Raw genomic sequence first — 25,609 nt, 5'->3', positions numbered from 1 at the left:
AGTTAAAATATATCGGCATGAAATTGCCCTATAACCAGGAATGACGTATATACATGTAACCATGGTTGCTAGATCTTATACCTTTTATACTACAGGTGCATCATCACGTCTTCGAAATTCTTGATAAAAATTTTCGGAGTAGCGTCAACAAAGCCTTTGAATTAAGCATACTACAATGCAAAACAACAGATATTTAGACTTTTTGAGAAGGCGACAAGTATAAATGTGGCACCGGACAGTATTCACCTGATGAATGCTTTATATTACTACCACTCTATCTAAAAACACACACCTCAGGAACTTTAAGGTAGAGTGAGATATATTGTATTATGCACTTAATATACTGTAAAACAGGGCTTTTTCGTTAAAAAACATTTTATTATCCCATGGTTGTTATGAAAACACAAAATCCTAACCATTATATACATGTATATATATATATATTGTAATATTGTATATATATATATATATATATATATATATTCTAATCATAGTGTAATTTGAAAACTTCAGACCATGCGTGAAAATACTCCTGCTAAAAGGTATCTCAATGCTAGAAAAAATATCAGAAATGAGGTTGAGTGAAGTTGAAAAAGTAGCGCTCCTGGAATCGTGTATCTGTTGTGAAATGAGGTTGGTAGTTATTAATGAGAGTTGATATTTCAGCAGTGATGTTAGGGAAATGGTGTCCACTTTTCCTACCTACAACAAAAATTGGATTGTCAAATTGTCTAAATCTTCTTACCAACACTTCATTCTCACAAGAAAAAGGGAAAGTATCAATATTTTCCTATTATCTTATAAGACATGGCAAGACACCAATGTGAATAATGATTATTATCGAAACTATAGACTATAACTTACATTCTTCCACAAAGAAGTCAGCGAAGTACTGTGTAACCTTCACTCCCCTCCTGGTATGGGTCAGAGCGTCGTTGAGATCCCAGTCATACGGCACCTTCTCTGGATGCCATTGGACTCCATAGAACGGGTATTTTATGGCTGGAAAACAAAGCAGAGATGGGGATCTATACCAGACTTAACATTCAACTACAGATTTCACAACAGCAAAAAAATATTTCTTCTAAATGTAACTTTTCTTGGCAATCAATGAGAAGCCATTAATGTAATGTAAGTAATGTGGTATACAAGTATCCAGAATACACGTTGTTAAGTTTTGTTATTGTATGTTTTGGATGAGATCAGCTTACCTTCAAATGTTGATATGAATTCTTTGCCATTATCAGCCACATTTGTCGACATGAATCTGTAAAAGGTCCGGAGGGCCTGGTTCTGGCTGAAAGTCTGGAGTTGATAAATAAAATGTAATTAACATTGTTTACTATCATAGCATGCTTTGTTTTAGATACCATCAAATAATGCTTATAAACACAGTAATAATATAATCTCTTTCCATCTGTGGACTTTATAATATAAGTATAAAGTAATGTAATAGTTGTATATAATGAGAGTTACCTACCGTGGGAGACAGTCCATAGTTATGGTGATTTGCTGTTACATTATATGATATCAGTGAAGTAAGAATATATTTTGGTAGATCTGCAAATAGTCGACTTTGTCCAAAATCTACAAAACAATTTTTCTAAATATTAAATGTGAAAAATATGACTTAAATACAAATATTTCGAATTTGTTTTTTATACAAACCTGAACACCAAATTACTATTATTTGGTAGTACACTCATTAAAAAATAACGAAATATAGAAGGAGTATAATGTGATTCTTTATGTTTTTTTGTTAGATTTAGGTTATCAAAACACCAAAGTGACCAACGTACTGTTTGACGCAAGGTGTAAGGCAATAAGCAGGTTCTTATCAATAAATACGTACTGTGTGTCAGATTGAGAGACATTCTGTGAGACAGTAAGGCAATAAGCAGGTTCTTATCAATGTACACGCACTGTGTGTCAGATTGAGGGAAATCATTCTGTGAGATGGTAAGGCAATAAGCAGGTCATTTTTATGCATACGCACTGTGTGTCAGATTGAGGGAAATCATTCTGTGAGGCAGTAAGGCAATAAGCAGGTTCTTATCAATGCATACGCACTGTGTGTCAGATTGAGGGAAATCATTCTGTGAGGCAGTAAGGCAATAAACAGGTTCTTATCAATGTATACGTACTGTGTGTCAGATTGAGGGCCATCATTCTGTGAGCATGTAAAGCACTAAGCAGGTCCTTTCCTGCAGTAAGAACAGTCAGCTGCTGAAATCCCTGACAGGTGCCCCATAAAGGGAAGTAATCTCCAGCATCATTTGCCTGAAATATTGGGATTGAATAAACAGTACACTTCAAGAGTAAATGCCACTAGAATGTCTTCTGAAAACCTTAACATATAGCTGATACTTCATGGCTAAGATCAAATATGCATGCACACAAATATGGATGAAAATAAAGTATACATAAAAGTTGTTGCTTACTGGTCGTCTTAAGTAATTTTAGACCCTAAAATTGTCTCTGGCAGGAAATAATCAAATTAACAGTATATGCCAACCATTCAAATAGAAGTCCAAATGTATTAAGAGTTCTGACATATTATCACCGTGTTACAGTTAATAACTAACACATATATGTATGTTATAAGTAAATAATGAAGGAATATGTGTTTACCCTCAGAGCCATGTTGTACAGAATCTTCGCTGCCTTAGCGAAGTAGGAAGTCACGATGTTGACCCCACCACCAGGAAATACAACTCTGTGGAGAAATTCATCTAGTAGCATGAACAATACGTCTGACCTCATGATTTCTTCATCTGGGAAACATAACTTTCTGCTCCTACAACTTCAGCTTTAAAGACGACTTATAAGATACTGTAATTATTTTTAAACTTTTGTAATAAAATTCAAACGCGTGTTGTAATGAAGAAGTTTATAAACACATTGTTTAATGTATAAGCCATGCATCATGCATTTACATGTATTATCATTCTTATGTACATGTATTTAAAACTTTCATTTAAATCTATCATGAATAATTCTTATTCTTCAAGCAGCTATACATGTAAATACAAAAAAAATGTTATGAGATAACTAATAATCACACAATACTTTAATCTGACTATATACAGTACATGAAATTTTTAAACAAACAAAAAATTACCCGTTGATACTTTTGAAGAGCTTCTCATAGTATTCACCACTTTTCCCTTACTCTGTAAATAAACAACATGCTTTTCATTAAAAACATTATGGCGCGTTTTGAATATACATTATTGAATGAAAAAAATAGTCATTCCCCCAGTTAAGGCATATAACTTTAAAACTTTCATTTAAATCTATCATGTATATACTTTTTAGACTAAGTCATTATCATAATAATACTACAACTGCTTAGATAACGGAACAAAAACTTTAAAGAAACAAAAAATCTTGATTACTTTTTAGAAGAGCGTCAAATACCCCTTACTCTAAGTACTGGTTTAAATAGCTTAGATTACAGTATATATGTTTTAGAAAATCATTATCATCAATAACTACAACTGCTAATGAACAAAACGTGATCTTATCAAATCTCTACCATCTAATACTCGGAGAACATGAGTTAAGAATTATTTCCCTCGAATAAATATCAAAATAATTATCAAAATTCTCAATTCTACAAAGTATAAAAACTTGATACCCATAAAAGATCATACATAAAGAGTGATAATATACATATCTCGTCCATATAGAATTAAGGTATACTATATAGTTTTGGATCACAATATAACAATGCACTAATGTATACCCAAATGATCACATGACATGTGTATTCACTGATACCATATTTACAAGCCTGGACACGGATCATCTACCTTATGGGTACAACCCTGGCTCCTCCTGACTCCAGCCATTTGACATAGGCACTAGGAATGTATGTGTCCCCATAGTAAGGCTGAGATTTGGGGTCAGAGCTTTGAGCCAAAACACCTGTAATGTCAATATCAAATTCAGACATCTCTTAGTCACTCCTACGTATGTTCCTTCTGAAGGTGAGTCAAGATATTATATTGCCAATAGTTTTATCATTTGTTGTTTCTATGTTTGGCGAGCCAATATTTATATGTAAATGTCAAGAATTTAACTCATCCTCTCATTACCACAAAGAATTTGCGTTATTTAGATGGGATGAGGCAAATACAAAAATCAGAATTACAGTTGGAAATAAAGATAACTAAAAAGTAAATCAGACCAAGTGTATATTTATAATGAATTATTCCATACCAATGATGGGTCTAGAATTGAGGCTTCCGTCACAGATAGAAGGTCCTACACAGATCATGGTGATGAGGCAGATTGTATATAGAGTCGCAACTGGTATCTTTTGTATAATATCCATCATTGTAGGCTACAATGCTGCTCAAATATTAGGTTTAAGATTAGATCAATGTACAAAATATTTGAGACTAATCCAACAAAGTTAGAGGTACATGTATAGAACACGACGAGGCAAAAATGTGTCTAACAAAACAAAACAAGAGGCCCAGTGGCCTTAACGGTCATCTGACTACCTTGGCATTAACCATATAGGAAATAAATTAGATACAGTGTCACGGTAGCTATCTTCGAATTGGGATCAGCCAGAGATGTAACAACACTTTGTCTGGACCATGTCAGGATAATTTCATGCAAGTTTCAACCAAATCGCACTGGCAGAACTTGAGAAGAAGTTCAAATATGTTTTCAAGATGGCGGCTGTGGCAGCCATCTTGGATTTCGGATCGACTCGAAAAATGACAAACTTTGTCGGGACCATGTCAGGGTGATTTCAGGCAAGTTTCAGCTAAAATCGCACCGGTAGAATTTGAGAAGAATTCAAAATGTGTTAAGTTTAAGGTTAAACGTATTATATTGCAAACATATTCACAAAAGGGTCGTGCACAAGTTATTACAACTTATAAAAGCCCTCTCCCAACAACAATGACATATAAATAATTACAATTGCTTTAAATACATATAAAGGTAGATAATGAATAAATATATAAAATATATTTTCATAGAGAGAGAGGGAGAGTGAGAGAGAGAGAGGAGAGAGAGGGGGGAGGGAGGGAGGGAGGGAGGAGGAGAGAGAGAGGAGGGAGAGAGAGAGAGCATTACATCTTTATTATGGATGGGCAAAAATAAATATTTATTATGTGCAAAATAATGCAAGCAACAACGGTATATTTTCAGTATATATTGTGTAACAAACAAAGGTGAATAATCTATTTGACATGTCACAATGGTTACAATATTGATTTCTAAAAACCTTTTGCTGCCCTTTATAAAATGCTGAACTCATATGAATAGTTTCGAATTGGTATTTGAAGATAGTTCTTGACTACCAAATAGCAGTAAGTCAAGATCTAAGGGAATATTCAAATTTAAATTATTTAGTCTCTGAACTCAAATGTTTCTTTCTATATCAAAAAGGACACACTCAAAGAAAAAATGATACGCATTCTCACATAAATGTCCACACAAACAGCTCGGAGTTTCTGCAAGGCCAACTCGAAATAAATCATAATTTAAGGAACTACACTGGTGCCTGAGCTTAGTATGAATAATAATAATTTTGCGGTCGCCGATACCAAAGAAAGGAGGAGGAGAGACATGGTTAATAGGTTTTAGAGAATTTTTGAAAATACTAATTGAAGCTGACGATCTGACAGAATCGTCTAGGGAGTTCCAACAACGAAGTGTTGGCGGTAAAAATGAAGATGAAATTTGACGATAATCTATAATATGGGATTTACATTTCTCAATGGATATCTGACATTATCTTGAACAGTAGAAGGAAGTAGGGAAGAAAAATATTCTGGAGTTTGATCGTTATGCATCTTATACAAAAGTAGAAGTTTTCTTCTCTTTCTTCAATCCGATAAAGTTTCTAAACCAGTTTCAGATTGTAAGACATGAACACAGGCATAAAATGGAAGACCCGTGACTATTCTTGCAACTTCGCGTTGAGCTTTTACGATTCTTTCAGCTTCTAAAATAGTACAACCATCCCACAATTCACAAGCATACTCTAAGATTGGTAAAACAAAAGTTAAGTAAATTCTCAAGAGAGCATCTCTTCTTAATATAAATTTCCTCATAGCATTTATTTTCTTCATAACTGTAGAGTATATAGCTTCGACATGGTCCCCCCATTTTACATTTATATGTATTTACAACAATATAACCATATTTGGTAACAAATGTGCTTCCTGATCCGCTTAAACCAATACCCATACAAGTGCAAAATGGAAATATACAAACCAAGTAACGTTGAACTACTTCGACATACGAACATGCATAGGACTGGGATATTTAGCTCACACATGGATATGACAGCAGGGCTTCTCAGAACACAACACCGTATACATTTATCATTGGAATTTTGCAGTCCAATGTCAGTGGAGGTGTTTAATCGTTAATCTTAAGGAATACTAGGGTTTGTTGTATGGTTAATTGGTGCAACATTTCACCGGTGATCGGGAATGCTTTCATATCATTTATGTTTAAACACTGATTAATGATCTATGTTGGTAAGAATGCGTGTGGGAAGTCCAGTAGTTAATTCAGTCATTGAGCTACTGTTTTAGTATGTTGATCCAAATTTCTCCAAAATATAGAGTTTACTACTGACCAAACGAGTCACGTTTGTTTATTTATCAAGTGATATTAGATTGCATTCAAGTACGCGATCAAATGTACAATGGAGTGATTAGTTAATGTCACACAATATTCAAATCATTAATTAGATATTATTTCTATGGCTACATCAAGTGCAATAAGCTGAACAGTTTTCTGTAATTAGTATCTATTTTAAAAACTCAATTTCTTCAAATATGTCGTAAATGTGCTGATGTAATTAAAAGTAACGGCATATTATTCTTTTAAATACCGCCCGAAAGTCTTTTAAACCCTCTACTAGACATTGTATTGCAGTGCTGCAACATCTAGGAACATCACAATCATAAACTACCCGTCATGTACGTGTTTCACTGACGTTTTATGATTGGGGTAAATACTTTATGATGCGACTTAATGGCATGCCAAATTGTCATTTATTCATGGAGTCATGTGGATCCAAAACAGGACCAAAGTATAGATATATCAATATATCTTATAAGTGCGAGTTCGAGGTCCGGATAGGGCACACGTCATTAAATTGTATTCTTTCGACACTTGTTTTCTCTCATTACATGTTGTTAATCTGAAGTTGAGGTTTTGAATTTCCAGTCGAAATGAGGCACACCTAATGGTCAATAGATCTAATCAGATATTGGCACCATTCACAAGATATTTTTGAACGAGATATTTTTAAAGTGAACAGTCGGGCAAGGATGGATAAAGTCGGTAAAAATGGTGTGAATGTATCCAGAATGGAAAAATAAAAATCTCTCGTCAAAATCTGTCTGCGTACGAAGAAATTAATTTAAAGTATGGAAATTCTAAAACGTCCTCCCGGCTCACTATGTCCGTGGTTACATTTCCACACAGCCTCGTTTTCAATGCTTTCAACTTTTCTTTACTTTAATTGTCAGAACTGGGAAACTAAGCAGAACTTGACCGTCGTATTAATATGCGAGAACTTTTGGAAGGCCAATGAACGCATTTAGACTGGTTTTCTTTGCCCGACTATTCACTTTAATATTTTGTTATGTTCATTGGGCACCTTTTATGAGATAGCTTATATATTTTGGAGAAATTTGGATAAACATACTAAAACAGTAGCTCAATGACTGAATTAACTACTGGACTTCTCACACGCATTCTACCAACATAGATCATTAATCAGTGTTTAAACATAAATGATATGAAAGCATTCCCGATCACCGGTGAAATGTTGCACCAATTAACCATACAACAAACCCTAGTATTCCTTAAGATTAACGATTAAACACCTCCACTGACATTGGACTGCAAAATTCCAATGATAAATGTATACGGTGTTGTGTTCTGAGAAGCCCTGCTGTCATAGCCATGTGTGAGCTAAATATCCCAGTCCTGTGCATGTTCGTATGTCGAAGTAGTTCAACGTTACTTGGTTTCCATTCCTACTTTGTCCAATAGATAAGCGATGGACCCAAATGAATATAATTGCTTCCATTTAGTTTCTCCTCATTTTGCTCTTTACAAAGCTATAATGCATGTTCGTTAGCTGTGTCCAGCATTTCGTCAGTGTTATTCCAAGTAGATATGGTAGTCAGGCACTTTAAAAGCTGAATAATGCAGACAAAATTGGTAACGGTTGCTCCACTCCTTACCATTCCTCTTTGAATCTTACTAATTGGAGATTTGTGTTTGTATACATAGGCAATGCGCATAACGATCTAAAGTAAATCATACTTCATTTGTACCCTGTTTGCACTTGTACGGGTATTGGTTTAAGCGGATCAGGAAGCACATTTGTTACCAAATTTGGTTTTATTGTTGTAAATACATGTAAATGTAAGTCCAGATAGTGCATATGATTCTATTATAGACCTTTGTTCATGTAAATATGATGTTATACTTCCTTGGAAGCTTTCTACACACTGTTTTTTATTAATTAAAAAATAATCTTTTTCTCTGGATCTTCAGATATCTTCATCATGATCAATTATGGATTTTTATTGAAGTCAATATGGTGTTGTTCTTCCTTTGTAGAATTGAAAAAAAAATCGAGGGTGTAGTCCGAAGTCAATATTTTAGATTCTAACAGGGCTTTATAACACTATCACAAAGATATTTTGTGATAAAAAGCGTAGTGCTAAAATTGACTTTGAACTGTTCAAAATACGTTTACTCATAAGACTCTTTGTCAAATATATTTTTAAGACATCACAATAGCTAGTATTCCTACTGTTAATATTATCAAAGTATATAAATAGAGACCGGAAGTCCATGTCAACATTGATCAATTCTTTGTCGTATAGGTATAACAACTCAGCTACCCTGTCCATTACATTACGTAATAGGATTATCATATTAATCCACTGGTCATCTTCATATTGCCTCAGTATAATTTAACACCTATAGGTAAGCGACATATGTCAATCACAATGCTAGAATTGTATTGTCTGTATATGCATTTAACCATGCTATGTTTTATTTGATGTTAGTTAGGTCCAAGACCTTGTACGGAACACAACGGCTACATTCTGGACACTCCAGAATAGCCATCCGTCAAGTCAAACGTATCGTTATTAAATTTTAAAGTTAACTTCAAGAATTCTTACGTCATCATTTCAACTTAGCAAAACGTACGGAACTTTCCGTTGTGATAAATTGGTGTGAGATATCCGGAGTAACTTGCCACATTTATTTGTGTAAGACGAGTTACGCACAAGATTCCTAGAACCTCTACTGCCAAGTGACATTTCCCAAAGGATCATCAGAATCGCATAGACTGGAAAGCAAACCAAGGCTGTGTTCGCCAAATTTTGGAACCCGCCAGAATTACGTTTTTCATGACAGTAACAATCAGGATGGCGAATGTCGCATGTTACAGATACGGTGATCAATTCGTTCCCAATCATGTGTTGTGGTGTCCTGCGAATGGCTGTTACTGTTTCCGGTGTGGAAATATTGGCCATTTATCTCGAATGCGCTTACGTCGGACTAGACATCGTACTGAAAACTTCAGTAATACAGGATCGTCTCCCTGGACTAGACAGCGTCCCAAACCTACTTTACTTCCTGTTCCTGCTCCGAATAAATCTTCGGACAGAGAGTCTAAGAGTCTGACAGCGCCGAGAAAAAAGACCAAATCCACTTCAAAACGGAGGCGAGATTCTGCACGACTCAGGGCATTCCGAGACAATAAGAAGGTACTATCTACATTACCATTCACAAATGTGCTGAACGAAGAACTAAGAAATGTTATTAACTCCGACAACAACAAAATCATTCAGAATTCCTCGAGGGCTAAAATTCGAAAACTGAAATTGGATGTGAACTTTATTACTAGTGAATATGACCAGCAGATGTACGAGAAACTTGTATCGCAACGTGAATTAACAAACATCAAACAAATATCTGAAACCAAAACTTCAAAACCCAAAACCCTGGAATATGAGCTAAAGCAGGCAAGAGACACCATTGAAATCCTGAAAGTGCAAAATGACAATCCATCGACTCAAATTAATAAGTTGAAAAACGAAATGACACGACTGAGAGACGGTGCATGTTTATTTACGTGTTCAGCTCCAACCTTGATACATATGCATAGCGTCCCAACACATTCAGCCAACAGGAGATCTACGAATCGGAATTCCCACATGAACAATAACGGCCAAGAAACAAGCAATTGTACTAGAGCTCGTCAAAACGTCGCGGCGGCTATCCGCGGAATAGCGTACATGTACCTTCCCAATAAATACTTTGAGACGGGGACGTCTCATTTTCCTAAGCCGGAGGAATTTATCATGAAGAATTTTATGATATAAGTGCTACTTTATGTATTTTTTGAACATTGGTTAAAATTTTAATTCAGTATTATTTAATTTGATTTCCACAATCTTTCGTAACTTTATTTTCTTCTTGTGACATGATATTTTAAAGCTACATTTTGTACATGTATCTATTCACTCTGTTTCAGTTAATTACTCTATATATAACACATGGTTTATTGTAATTTATTCATCACGTTTTTATAACTCATCTACCCTTTGAAGTTAATTATCCGAACTGGTCTTACTAGTACTATGACACTTACGACTCAGACAATACATAAGCTAATTATCTCACCTGTCCGTGTACCGACCAGCCATAATAGAGTAATATACATGTCAGGTGTCACCCATGGTATCAATTGTACATTTAATTCCATGTCTCATATTTTGGCATCAGTTAGGATCTTGAGCTCGGTCTCTACGGGTCGATTTTCGGACACTCCGCCTTCCGACTCATAGAAAAGTGATATAATAAATTCGTATTTGAACACCTAATCAACGTCTTTGGATTTTATACCGCGACAAGAAAAATATTACAACTACCGGAAATTCCGTTGTGATAACACGATATAGACCGAATAAAATGTCATCTTTTAATACGCATGTAAATCACAAGAAGAAATGTGGTCTTTGGACACCGAATGAATGTGGTCTTTGGACACCGAATGAAGGAACTCAATGTTTGGACACGGGAAGTTCACGAGCGCAGTATCAACCCTAAGGTGATGTCATAACTGGAATTTTTGCTCGGTCTTTCTAAAAAAAATACCGGAAAGACAGAGTTGACATATCAAATATCTCCCTTCACGTGAGCATATATTAGCCAATGAGAAAAGTGCAAGTCTAATATTGAGTATTTTACTGAAGTTTTGGTAACTGGCAATATTTAATTGTTTGATATTCGAGTGTGTGGCGGGGTTATACCTCTTTTACTCATTGGTTTAAGTCATAAACCCAAAAACTAAAAAAAATCTAGTTTTTGAAATATAATTATATTCTTAATATGTGTCAAAATTTAGAAGATAAAATTATTATTTTTTTTTTTTAATTTATTTTTTTTTTTTTTTTTTTTACATTTGTTCTTATTTCGAATAAATATCTTAATAACAACACTTGGTCGGGACTATCTGAGGATCATTCCAGGCAAGTTTCAGCTCAGTCCCAATGGCGGAACTTGAGAAGAAGTTCAAAGTGTGAAAAGTTTACGCACGGCGCACGACGGACGAAACACGATGGTGTTATGTATGACACTAAATACATGTAGTTATTAAATAAGGGAGATAACTCTTATAGCTATATTATCAATACATCTATTTATATAGGTCATATCATTAATTTAAGTTATAGAACTTTCTAGAATATTATCATGTATAAACATATAAGTTTGTAAACATGTTGATTATAAGTAGGGATCTAGAATGATCTATTTCCAGAACGTTCTGTGTGTTTATTTGTTTACTGTTTTGAGTTTGATATTTCTAGAAGTAGAAGGTTCTCCAATATTCTTGAATTAGGGTTTAGCTATACATACTCCAGCTGCCCAAGGCTAATCAGAACTGTAATGAGACCTGTAACTGGACATCTCAAGAATTGTACAGCGCAATATCAGATTCAATTGGGAGAGCTATTGTGACTTTATCTGTGGAGTGTTACAACGCATTGTGTGGATTTATTCATATTGCCTGGAACTTTACGAATATCTGTGGACATTCATTTTCCTCGTGGAGTTGTGAACAGTGTTAATTAGGAACCTGGAAGGATTAAGAATTATACCAGGACACTCACATACAGATAAGTAACATTTTAAATTCACGTATTACTTTTGTACCACCACCAATTACTTTGGATATTGTGAATCATCTCTGTATAATATTGTATATATAATTAAATAGTGTTTTGAATTTAGCTCATTTCTGTTATTTTTGGTCGTAATATTGACCTCACGATCATTGGAGGTTTTGCGAGAAGGTCTATCGTTCATCCACCGCTTCACTAGTAGCAATATCCGGTGCACTTCTATATGTATACACGAATATTTCTCTGTAATGTCAGATGATCGCATATCGGTGGAGTTACACACGGATATCTTGGTTCTATATCTATTGTCTATTGTTTGCGGTCCTATTGTCTTTGAATTTTATTGTTCTACTCATAAATGACACACCAGCATTGCATAGATTGCATCGATATTACTTTCTATGCCCAATATATTAAAGAAAGTTTCTTCGAAGTACTTTAAGCAGACAAAGTCAAATATACATCTAAAACACTTAATGCTACCTCCTTCGAATGGACTCTAAAAGTATATGAAGTAAAAATCACTTCTCAGACGTCAGACGAAATGATATAGTACATGTAGAACTAAAATAGTCATTTGTTGATGTGTATATGTTATTCGTCAAATGAAATTTATCTGGTGTACAGCGTATTGATTTGTTTGCTTATAAACGGTATGCGACATGTTGCTTTGTATAAATGAACATATAAATACAGTAAAACGCCTTTAAAACGAACACGCATACATCGAGTTCATGGTCATAACGTAGTAATGTTCGTTCCCGTCAAGTTTTCCATAATATGTCTGAAATATTTGTACAAATAACTATGCTTACCACGAATTGATTTCGTTAACAACCAGAGGTTAGTTATAATTTTGGTTTAATGTATACCCTTATATATCATTCGTAGGTAATTGCAGCAAATTAAAATAGGTAAACTTTGATATTCTACCGGCGGAAATACAACACTGAACAATAAAAACGTTGTAACATGATTCAAGAACTTGACAAACTTTACTTCCAATAGCAAATATGAGGGGATATGGAAACGGTGCCATGCTGACTTGTTAAAAACCTGTGCCACATGTGTCAATAATATGGTGGTCGATGATGATGTTTCACCTTGAACGGTAGACTGGGCAAGTTCAACCATCAACAAACACAATAAGAGAGTACATAAGTAGACGACGGATTGTCAGAATTGTGTCAACATTTTTATGACGGTTTACATGCAAAATCCGATCTAAAGAGTAATTGGTCAGCAAAAGTGATTTCCTTAATTCGAGTTGACATTCAAAATCTAAGGAGTCGGATAAAGGTGTTGAATTATACTGAGAAAAATCTTCAGAAGAGGAAGATGATTCAGTCGATCAGAGCTAGTACCGAGCTCGACGACGTTAATCGCAGACAGTCTCACGTCGCGTAGTTGGTGACTTAATATAGCCTTTCACTCCTGTGAGTGAAGATAATTCCAATTGATTTCTGCAGAAAAAAATTAGTTGTTTCCGTCCCGAGCATTGGACAAAAGCTAGCGGACAAAAATCCGTAAAATCGTGAGTGACATACATTGTAACTCAAGAGGTCTTCTTGGCAATGCCATATCTTCGGCCAACAGTAGAGATGTTGGATTCTATCAGCTTCATACCGAGATATGAAAGGACTAGGGTTTTGATATCAACAGCATGATAACAGATATCAGACACAGATCGGCAGAAATTGTCACTAGGGCAGATATAAACAGAATGATGAAAGAGGCCGACAGTATGAGGGTAGACCGCCCACAGAAGGTATATCATACCAAAGATCATACAATGAGAGTTACAACAAATGTGACATACTAGTATATGGAGGGGACCATCACGTGCACGTGACCGTGAGACGGGAGTATGTTCAAGGACAAAAGGTCATTAGCTCCAGAAACGCAAGAGCGGTTGGGGGAACAAAAGGCAAGCAGTGGCAGAATACCATGATTTGAAATACGACGAAAAGAGTGACAGGAAAGATTTAAAACCAAGTTTATGAAGTACTTTTATGCCGAGTCAGCAAATTGGACCGGAAGCTTGTGTCTACACCTTGATAATTGAACGAGAGACCATCATGGAATTGTTTGCTATGATGACAAATAAGCACGCCGTTTTTGTTTTATGGAATTTCCTGAAACGTCCAAGCGAGGTTGAGATCAGCCAGGCAGTACCACAACGAAACCTAGCTGACTGGGCTGACCGGGTCCTATCGTTAGCCACACGTGCCTACAAGGAGCTTCCTGATGAGTATACACTGTATGTACAAGTTGATCATTTGCCAGGATGTGTATGATAAGTAGGTCGTACAATATACTGCCATGGTTAGACTAGAAAGTATATTGACGAAATGTTGGATGAAATGAGATGGTACCAACATAATCGCAAAGCCGTCTTTGGAAGTTCATACAGTTCCAAGCCAGGTGATGATCATGATGAGGCAGCATCGCTAAGTACCAATCGTGCAAGGTTCAAACAACAATTTCAAAAGTGAAGTGGGGGTCAATATAGAAGAAGATGTAAAGTCAGAAATGTAAGGAGGAGACCTGGGTGATGATTCTTTAAACGGGAAAGGAAAAGCATCAAAATACATCGTTAAACTCATCTCAGTCATTTTAAATCGTAATATTTTTTCCTGGGGAGGGAGACACCCGGACCACCCAAACAACAAAATCTCGCGCCTCTAGCGCTCGCAAATTCATCAAAATGCATCGTAAATCACATCTCAGCCATCCTAAATCGTAATTTAGCCCCGAACTCCCAATCACAAAAATGTTATCAAAACACATAATACGCTCGTAAGATATTTTGCGAATTCCTTAATTTTGTGTTCGCGACGCTACTGTCAATAGATGTGTGTATGGATCATATGTAATGATATCGGAATAAGGTATATAAAGTATCTCCTGTGGGTATGGGGCGCAGGGTAGGGGGGTTACAAAATATTACAAAATATGCCCCCCCCCCCTATTTCGTTTCATCTTCCTATGCCACTGCATGTGAGATGTGGATGAGGCAGTACAAGTGGCAACTTTTGCAAACAGAAAAATACTTGAGGAGACCAAATGAGAATTGCCTACTGTATTTCTCTATAGACCAGAAATGCATTATTGCCAACTCTGAGCTGGAACTGACTATTTAGATATCAACAACTGGGTATCAATTAAAACGTTCATGAAGAACCCGACAGACCACATGCACATAAGTGAAGTAAACCTTTCTGGATATTCTGAAGCAGAAAAAAACCATCACAGACCCAGACCTGATCGCACTGGTGGAATGATTAAAAGCAGGAAAAGAAATATTTGAGGTAGTTCTGTTCTTGTATAAAATCGCACAATTAAGTACTATCATATAAATCGGGCAAGGTACTTTCTGGAGAAGGATTGGTCCGTATGGAGGAACCTGGAGGAGAAGGTAGAAGAACCCATTCTGATTGTTCCGGTGAATCAGAGGGAGCAGGTCATCACATGGTGTGTCATGAAATTCCAACTAGCGAACATCCTAATTCCGAAGCATTCCAAACATTCTAGTGATATAAAACATAAACAGTCAACATAGAGAACTTTGTGAAATCTTGTCAACGATACAACATAAAGAAAAAGGCAATGCATAATGTGAAGTGCCTATTAACATTATATCCTGCTGACAAACCAATGGGGTGTGGGTTACAAACCAATGGGGTGTGGGTTACAAACCAATGGGGTGTGGGTTTTGGATCCCCTATGTTATGCTTCACATTCATATCAGCCGAAAGACAGTGTATCACCCTTTCACTAATGGTCAAGCAGAAAGATACAACCGAACACTGATGAACACAGTTTGTTGTTTCATTCATTCTCAAGAAGAATGGTATTAGCATTTGCCCCAAATTGTGGCAGCTTTTAGATATTCAGTAAATTGATAAATAGGATTCACAGCCAAAAAGTTAATTCTGGGACGTGAAACAAATAAGCCACAGGAATCGATGATCTTCCAGAATTTAAAGACTATGTGCCTGGGTTAGAGGTGTCGATTTTGAAGTGTGTTCGTGTGAGTGAGACAGCTAGGAGTGTCCTGAAGAGGCAACAAAGAAATATCATGAGTGATTATGATACACGTATCAATCAAACCATGTACTGTGAGGGAGACTTTGTTTATGTACTTTCAGCCCATATGGAAGGGACCAGGTGTGATCATTGAAGTACTCTCAGACTCTTCATACTTATGTCTGTATACTGTATTAGTCTACAGAACTCACTGGTGGTCATCAATCAGGACTGGCCAAAGAAGTGCCTGTATGGACAAGGGACATCTATGCGTAGCTGAAAACCACCAAACAAGGCTGGGAGGGCTCAATGGACAATACGGTAAACCTCGGTTATATTTGTAACGGACAGGACATTGGCACTCTTATACTTAATTATCATTTGTTTTCATACTCTCTCCGACTTTCTAATTGACAAATTCTTTTTCTTCATACTACTATGAAGAAAAATTCTGAGAATGTCCCTAAAACCGGACATTGTCATGATGTTACAATAAAGATGTTGATGTTGTGTAGTAATTAAGAAAAAATAATTCATTGGAAAATCAATGGAACTGTAGGTTTAAACGTATTAATATTTATCAATTAGTCTGAAAAATAATGCTATAATTCAGTCTAAGATTATATTAAGATTTGCATGTATATCGGAAGCAAACTAGGTCTAATGGAAATTACATAAGTTGCATGATACTGGTTTTACTGTGATATGCCAGATAAGTCCACTGTATAGTGAATTGTAATAATTCTACCAACTCCTCAGTGCATGGTTATATGTATTTTGGCTCGGGTATGGGTACAGCATACATGTTATGCCTGATTACTTAACAATGTCATGGAATTTGTCAATATTTCTTGTTATATGTTTCATAAGCCTAAAGGAATGTAGAATAATACAATTATGTCATATTTTTCTTCGTGGTTATGTAACAGAATTAGCCTCATTGAAATGTCCCTTTAATAACAAGCATTCGTTGATTTAACTATTTATTATTAACTTCTGGTTATGAAATAAATTTTGTTTGCAAAATTTTGTGAGAATCCGCCATGCGGATTCACACATTTTGGGTGCTTGAACCTTCTGAAACAAAGGGCTGGACTAAGCATATGCTTCAAAGTTACATGTATCTATTTTTAGTATTCATACAAATGTAAAAAAAATCATCAAAGTATATAACATTATTCATATTTCATGATGATGTTATTAATTTGATATATTGTTTGACAAAAAAAATAAAAAAAAAACATACAATAAAAACAATCATCAAAGTAAAACTGAAGGCATATGTTTGTTAAAAGTTAAAATTAAGAGAAAATTCTTGATTCAAGAACTGTTTTACAATTCTTTTCAAAATGTGTTTCAATTTAATTAGCGTCACGTTAGTTGCAGATACATTTACATACGTACATGTTATCTTCACTCCGACTCTACTCAAAATCAAAACGAAAGTAAAAGTAAGCTTAATTACAATGTTAACATTCCAGATTTAAAAGTTCACTTACATGCACTTACTTAAAATGTTTCAGTGGATCAAATTACTTCCGATCAAACTGCCTGGAAGGTGTCTTTACCTTCAAAATACACGTCCCTGTCCTTTGTCGAAAAAAGCTAAGTACTTTAATGACAGCCTTGTGATAATGAGACATCAACAAAGTGACTGTATGTGAGTGACCTCCCCTTGCAAACGGTACTACGACTTCCGGCTCTATGTGTCAATATGTTTGTTGGAGATCCAGATGCAGCTCATTATTTTCATGGCCTATGAATACCGTGGTAAGCATGAAGAGTATGTAATTAAACATACAGTTATCAATGATAGCTTCTAAACATCACGCTGATATGAACGAAAAAGCTTCAATAGAATACTGTCAAATGTCACTGCATGTCGTGACATGGGCTAAAGCACAGGGACCTGGCACGATTTTTTTAACTAACAGTATACATATTTATATTATAGTATCAAGGGTATGAACTCGGCGGTCGAGACAAACGGACCTATTTTTTTTAAACCGTGATTATTTTAATAAATGGGTTCTATACAACATTGACGCATATCTTACCTTAAAGAAAAATAATTTATCTTTCCATTGAGTGTTTGATGAACAAAATTGGCCAAGTATTGACGAAGTTATGGCTTGATGAATCGGGAAATTTATGAAAAACATGCTAGGTAGACATTTCCCTGTCCGGTTGAATTGTCGTCTCGCCTCTAATGGGTACCTAAAAATCCAAGCCAAAATCACAAAATCTACGCTTGTGGCGGTAAACAGTATCCATAACTGTGTTCATCCACATTCTCCTTTGGAGGTGTCATGACCCGTACTTTGTAGAATCTCCATTTAAACATCGTGTAGCTCACTAACTTTAACCATCACCACCATTTTCATTTTTACTCTCGGAATGCTTCTCGATTTTACATATCGTGACTACATTATGCAAATTATGTAGTGTTGTGCTTGTCGGTAAAATTGAGGAAAAAAAATGTTAGAGGTTACCACGACGAGATATTTTTTAACTTGCGTCGTGTGACCTCTAACGAACACTCTGACGAGCACGGACATTGATAATCCTGCACGTGTATGAGGTCTTATTCCACCTGATTACATTGGGTGGATATAATGCGCATAAAGTAAAAGTACAATGTTTGGTACTGAAATGGTGTACATCTGCATCCTCGATCCCAGTTGTACATCACACTATTGCTTACTAACCCCAGGGACCATGTAACGCATTTGCTGTGGTTATAATAGACTGGCCACCAGACCCTAAGTTGTTGATAAGACTTTCTCAGCAGAGTTCTTTACTAGATTATCTCCCCCTAGTTTAAAACTTAGAATCAGGCATGTAGTAGGGACAAAAATAATGAACCAAAATTTTAGTGATTTTTTTAATATTCTAGAGACTGGTGGCCAGTCTATGGTTATAATAGATATTCGTAATGCTTACCAATGAACAAGTGTTCAAATTATCAGCACCCTACAGAATTTTGTTAGGCACACGCATACAACTTATAAGAAGGCACTCACATGACCCAAACTTGAATACGGTAAACCTCGGTTGATTCGAACCACCGGATAGTTCGAACACGCAATTTTTCGGATAGTTGGAACCAAGGATTTATAAGTGAGAAGGATTCGTAGCTGTCTCTTTACATTACTAAAAACCACCACGCGAGACGCCTATGAACTGGAAATAAAAACTGTTTTTTTCAACAAATACTTGTCTTATCAAGTCAAACGAAACACCAATGTTAAGTTTATTAAATTTCACAACGTTTATAACTTGTTTTAAGAAGGGAAGATTTAGAGGACATGTCTTAAACTTTCATTAAAAAAGTATGACAGCTCATGAAATTACGGCTCGCTTCAGAAGGTAAGACGGTAACCCTCGCACCGGCAAGCTACATCAAAGGCTGCGCCAGCAGATATCAAAGGAAAATCAGTCGTCTCCCAACGTCACAGTCAGTTCACAAACACAAAAGGTCCTGTGCAACAGCACAGGGGCTAACACATATAATAAAAATGGATGTTGTCATACATTTTTTTTGTATTTGGTGGATGGACTGATGTATATAAATATGACAGTCATGTGAATTTTTTTCTCAGAAAAACGAGATTTGAAAAATTATTTAAAAATGGGGTTAGTTAACTTTAACAGTATATTGTTGCTTATTCAGGACTGGTACGTAGTCGCATGTACTTGGTCAGTTGTGTGCATCGAGTACGATGATATACGTCAAGATATGTGGACGGATTATTGTTTGGATTTGTATTCACTTGTGTTGACATTTTATTTTGACAATCATCTAAGTGACAGTTTAGAGGAGTTGACATGTTTTCTTGCTAAAACAAGCCCTATATAGTTTACAGGTGAGGTCCTTGTTTACCTAATTTGTAGGTGATACACTCTATATGTACATAACTGAGAGCATGAGTTTATATAGAGGTTGAGTTGTCGAATGTAAAACAAAAATGGCTGTCCTCAACATCTTATGTTTTAAAAAACCATTTTAATCATTTTTAACTTGCATTGTCAGCTTTAAGTAAATATACAAATGTGTTTGCCCATTTGTAGGTCTTACTCTTCATGGATCGACTAGAATCATTTCAACTATTTTAATGGAGTATGAATTGAGAACAGCATAATGGAAATGTACAGTCGCCTGAAATACTTTGAGGAGTTGTCACAGGGCCTTGTGTCAATGTGGCAGGCAGGATGTTTTACGGACGTTGAAGTTATGGTGGATGAACACAGTTATCACTGTCACAGATTGGTCCTTGGGGCCATGTCCGATTACTTCAATGCCATGTTTAGCTCAGGTAACTATATTGTACAATTAGTTCACACAGTGGTCCTAGGGGCCATGTCCGATTACTTCAATGCCATGTTAAGCTCAGGTATTTATACAGTACACTGAGTTCACACAGTGGTCCTAGGGGCCATGTCGGATTACTTCAATGCCATGTTTAGCTCAGGTAACTATATTGTACAATTAGTTCACACAGTGGTCCTAGGGGCCATGTCCGATTACTTCAATGCTATGTTAAGCTCAGGTATTTATACAGTACACTGAGTTCACACAGTGGTCCTAGGGGCCATGTCCGATTACTTCAATGCTATGTTTAGCTCAGGTAATTATGCATTACACTGAGTTCACACAGTGGTCCTAGGGGCCATGTCGGATTACTTCAATGCCATGTTTAGCTCAGGTAACTAATTGTACAATTAGTTCACACAGTGGTCCTAGGGGCCATGTCCGATTACTTCAATGCTATGTTTAGCTCAGGTAATTATACAGTACACTGAGTTCACACAGTGGTCCTAGGGGCCATGTCGGATTACTTCAATGCCATGTTTAGCTCAGGCAATTATACATTACACTGAGTTCACACAGTGGTCCTAGGGGCCATGTCCGATAACTTCAATGCTATGTTTAGCTCAGGTATTTATACAGTACACTGAGTTCACACAGTGGTCCTATGGGCCATGTCCGATTACTTCAATGCCATGTTTAGCTCAGGTAATTATACAGTACACTGAGTTCACACAGTGGTCCTATGGGCCATGTCCGATTACTTCAATGCTATGTTTAGCTCAGGTAATTATACATTACACTGAGTTCACACAGTGGTCCTAGGGGCCATGTCCAATTACTTCAATGCTATGTTTAGCTAGTGTAGGGAATCGGTTGTATTTTCATGATCGATCATCATTTCCAAGCAAGTGACTGATAATTGTTTACTTCACTCCAATCATAGATTTTGTTTTTCTTACTTTTCTACGAAATTACCAATCTGCTTTCACTTTTGTTTCTGAGAAAATCCATATGTCATGATGTTTGAGCGGGGATCGTCTTTCACACATTTCATATAGGAAAATGAAGATGTGTTATTGTCAAGTGCTACATTTAATTGAAATTGTTTCCCAGTAAAATGCTGGATCAACCAATGTAGCGCTAGCTTCCTCGGCGAGAAACACCCACCGTGACCCACAAAATTCTTATTATTATGTACATTTTGTAGCAGGTTTTAATTGTACATAGTTATATAGTAATACGGTTGCCTTCTAGCTTTGGGGAGATTTAGAGGCTTTGTTAGAGACAGAACCTGGGTTGGTCTCTGTTCAGGGGCGAACACGTTTGAAAGGGGGTAGTAGTGTAGCAGGTTTTATTTGTACATAGTGATATGATCGCCTTCTAGCTTCGTGCTAGAGAGAATTTTCCTTTAGCTCAGTCAGTAGAGTGGCACACCAGTAAGTCCAGGGTTGCGGGTTCGAGCCCAGCTGGCGGCACACTACTCTAGCCCTGTTACAATTATAATTGTACAAGCATCCGTATTGCTGACTGCTGACAGTATGTGTAATTAAGAAGGTACAATACCCTCCAAATGATGAAAGCCAAAATATTTCCAGATTTTAAAGCACGCATTTAAAAAAAAAATCACTATAGTGTCATACCCCGACATTTTTTTATCCATGACAAAATTCAAAAGACCATTCCGATTGGTCATTGTATTGAGCTATTTAGGCAATCAGTGCCGTTGTGTCACATAGCCTTCAGACTTAAGCTTTCAGTATCTAGACCTAGCTTTCATTGAGATAAAACAGCTCGCTTGATGTCATGAATGATTTTTGGAGGCACTGCTCCACTAGGACACATATATACCAATTCGTACCCAGCCAAAAGGTATAGTAGGCCGGATATGTATATTCGTTCTACTACCAATAATGAGTGGAAAGACTGTCATGTTGAAAACATTTCTTATTAAAATGATGATCTGTTTCCCCAGGTTTCAAGGAGAGTAATGAGAAGAGAGTGATTCTCCAGGGCGTTGACAAAGAAACCTTTGAGATGATCCTATCGTTTCTGTATACTGGTGAGGACCAAATAAACAACGATAATGTCAGCCAGCTGCTCATGGCCTCCGTCATGTTACAGATCACAAGTCTACAGACCATCTGTGAGAACTTCCTTCGTCAGAACCTCAACATCTACAACTGTGTTGGGGTGTGGAGAATAGCCAACGCTCATGGCCTCCAGCATCTCACGAAAACCAGCTGGACATTCATCATGAAGTTCTTCCCAGAAATTTGTGGTGAGGAGGAATTTGATGGCATGACGGCTGAAGAACTAACTGAAATTATCGATAACAAGGATTTGTACACTTCATCAGAGGAACTTGTCTGTGATGCTGTTATTAAATGGGTAAAATCTGATGTTGAAGCAAGAGCATGCCACATGAAAGAAATATTTGGGCACTTGCGATTAAGTTTAATGGACAGCGACTATCTCAAGAAGCTTTTAGTCATGGATGTAATTAGAGAATGTGAGTGTGAGAAGATGGTTCAGGACATACTAGATAAATCTAGTGAGGATGAAGATGGTACAGAAGTAAGTGACTACAGGGAAGAGGAAGTAATATGTATGGTTGGCACGCGGAGCAGAAACCCAGACCCACAGAAGACAGAGATACAGTGTTATAGCTATCGTCATCGCAAAACATTTACACTAATGGACCTTCCTAAGGAAACCGGGCCCTGTTTCGCTGTCTGTACAGACGGTAAAGATATCTTCATATCTGGTGGTTATGTAGAAAGAAAAATCGTTCTTCATTTTATTGCAAAGGAAAACAAATGGGTAGAAAGTTGTATGAATGAAGGTCGTTGGAGCCATGCTATGGCAGCTTGTGGAGAGTCTGTGTACCTTATTGGGGGGATGTCGCACACAAATGCTACAATGTCATGTATTGAAAAGTTTGACATAAACCAAAATTCCTGTACAAAAGTTGGGGACCTGCAGGTTCCTGTTTCATCTTTGACTTTAGCAGTATTAGGGAAAAGGATTTACACCTTTGGAGGTAAACATAGCAACCGTCAACCAGCGACTGTAATACAGTGTTATGATACTCAGACAGGTGCATGTGCTGTGATAGGGGACCTGCCCAGCTCTTGTGCGGGCAGTGTTGGTAGAGCGGTGAGATATGAGGACAGGGTCTATCTGATCCTAAGAGAGGGCCAGATTGTAGAATTTCAGAACCACTGTGCTACACAGGTGTGTGGTATCACAAAGTTTGACCACTTTGGTGCTGTAGAATTTGAGGGTCGTATCTTGATAGTAGGGACCCTGAGTGGGAAGCTGTCTATGTTTATATTTGATCCACAATCTAATGAGGTAGAAGAGTCTCATGTACTCTTCAAAGCAGCCATGTGTAACTTTCACTGCCTCAAGATGGTTCTAAGTAAGAAATTCCTTATATAGCTATAATAAAAAGCTGTATGCTTGACAAACTAACATTCCAAATTGGGTTTTTCCTTTCTTCTTTACGTTTTAAAGTATTAATTTTAACTAGTTTGTTTTTGTAATCAATATATTGACAGTGGTGAAGCAAATATATGGTGTACAAAATATGTAAATTACTCTTCTAATTCAATGACTAGAAAAGTTCATTATGAATTCCCAGGGGTCAATAAGTTAATGAATTAGAGTAGTCGTTCTCACATCAATGTTTGATGGTTTGTCATGATAACTTAAGTGATATATAGTAATTTTCCTTAATAACACATTCAATAGGCCTTGAATTAGAGATTCAGCAGAGAGAGAGTGTTTATTGGGATGAATGCATTACTTAGTTCTTAGTGTTGTTAGACTTAGAAGGATGCATATTCAGAATTTTGTACCGGTACCATATTTAATAAAAAAAAAAGTGCATGTCAGCATTCAGCGAGGCCCATGTGGCCTGTAAATGTTATTGTCATCATGCAGCGTCCGTCATCGTGCGCCGTGCACAGTCCGCTGTGCACCATCCGCCGTACGCCGAGCGTAAACTTTTCATTCAAACGACTTTTTCCCAATAACCGAAAGGCCAAGGGTACGGATATTTGACCTGTAGCATGCTGGGATGAAGGGCTAACAAGTCTGGTAAAATGAATGACCTTGACCTTCATTCAAGGTCACAGGGGTCAAAAGGCTAAAACCTTTAAACAACTTCTTTTCAAGTGAAGGCCCAGGGTACTGATATTGGGCCAGCTGTAGCATGCTGGGATGAAAGGCTACCACGTTTGTTCAAATGAATGACTTTCATTCAAGGTCATAGGGGTCAAATAGGCTAAAATCCTTTAAACAACTTCTTGTGAATCACTAAGATGCCTAGAGCCTGATATTGTGTCCTTGGTATGCTGGGATGAAGAGCTTCATTCAAGATCAAGGGGTTCAAAATGGCTAAAATATTTAAAAGACTTCTTGTGAATAAATAAGAGGCCTAGAGACCTGTTATTAATCCTTTGACATGCTAGGACGAAGGGCTACCAAGTTTGTTCAAATGAATGACCTTGATCTTCATTCAAGGTCACAACAGGAGTCAAATAGGCTTAAATCTTTAAACGACTATGTTGTATTGTGCTGATAGTCAGATGACCTTTAAGACCCATGGGCCTGTTGTAATGTTTTGATATATGTTATTACAGTTTTACTTAAATTTCATTATTGTATAATTGTATATATTGATATACATTGTATTATCATTCAAAGATGTAAACTATTTATAATTATTTAATACAGTGTATGATTTTAACAAAAAATTGTCAATTGTTTTAGAATTATTATATGGTACATTTGTACACACAAATGAAAATGACATCTGGTGCATGATGAATGTAAACATATTGTTATTTCAGATTTATGTAGTGGTATGGTGTCTTCCAAAGAGTTTTGTTGTTAGCTTTTGAAACGAAAAATCATGGTAAAAACTGCTTACCATTTATTTTTTTATGTCAAATAGTTGATAACATTCCTTGAATAAAGCTACTTTTGAATAGATACTAAAGTCTTGAATATGTTAATGTTGCCAAAATAATTCTTGATATGGTTCTTTAAACAATATTTT

At 36.4% G+C, this 25,609-nt stretch overlaps 1 protein-coding gene and 1 pseudogene across 2 annotated transcripts; one reads left to right on the top strand and one right to left on the bottom strand.

Moving 5' to 3' along the window:
- Window positions 1-17,879, bottom strand: LOC138322714 (gamma-glutamyl hydrolase-like; annotated as a pseudogene).
- LOC138322713 (kelch-like protein 6) lies at window positions 17,865-25,549 on the top strand. 2 transcript variants are annotated; one of them, XM_069266763.1, is made up of 3 exons: window positions 17,865-18,002; window positions 20,304-20,548; window positions 22,517-25,549. In XM_069266763.1, the coding sequence occupies exons 2-3, from the start codon at window positions 20,374-20,376 to the stop codon at window positions 23,983-23,985; spliced, it is 1,644 nt and encodes a 547-aa protein (XP_069122864.1). In that variant the 5' UTR covers window positions 17,865-18,002; window positions 20,304-20,373; the 3' UTR covers window positions 23,986-25,549. The 2 variants fall into 2 exon arrangements, with proteins under 2 accessions (XP_069122864.1, XP_069122865.1); XM_069266764.1 differs by lacking the exons at window positions 17,865-18,002; window positions 20,304-20,548 and adding an exon at window positions 20,580-21,249.
- Window positions 25,550-25,609: the final 60 nt, after the last annotated feature.

The sequence above is a fragment of the Argopecten irradians genome, chromosome 5 (genome assembly GCF_041381155.1).
Source record: "Argopecten irradians isolate NY chromosome 5, Ai_NY, whole genome shotgun sequence".
NCBI classification, from domain to species: domain Eukaryota; kingdom Metazoa; phylum Mollusca; class Bivalvia; order Pectinida; family Pectinidae; genus Argopecten; species Argopecten irradians.
Note: the sequence above shows the minus strand (reverse complement) of the source record. Positions and strands in the feature narration are given on the sequence as shown.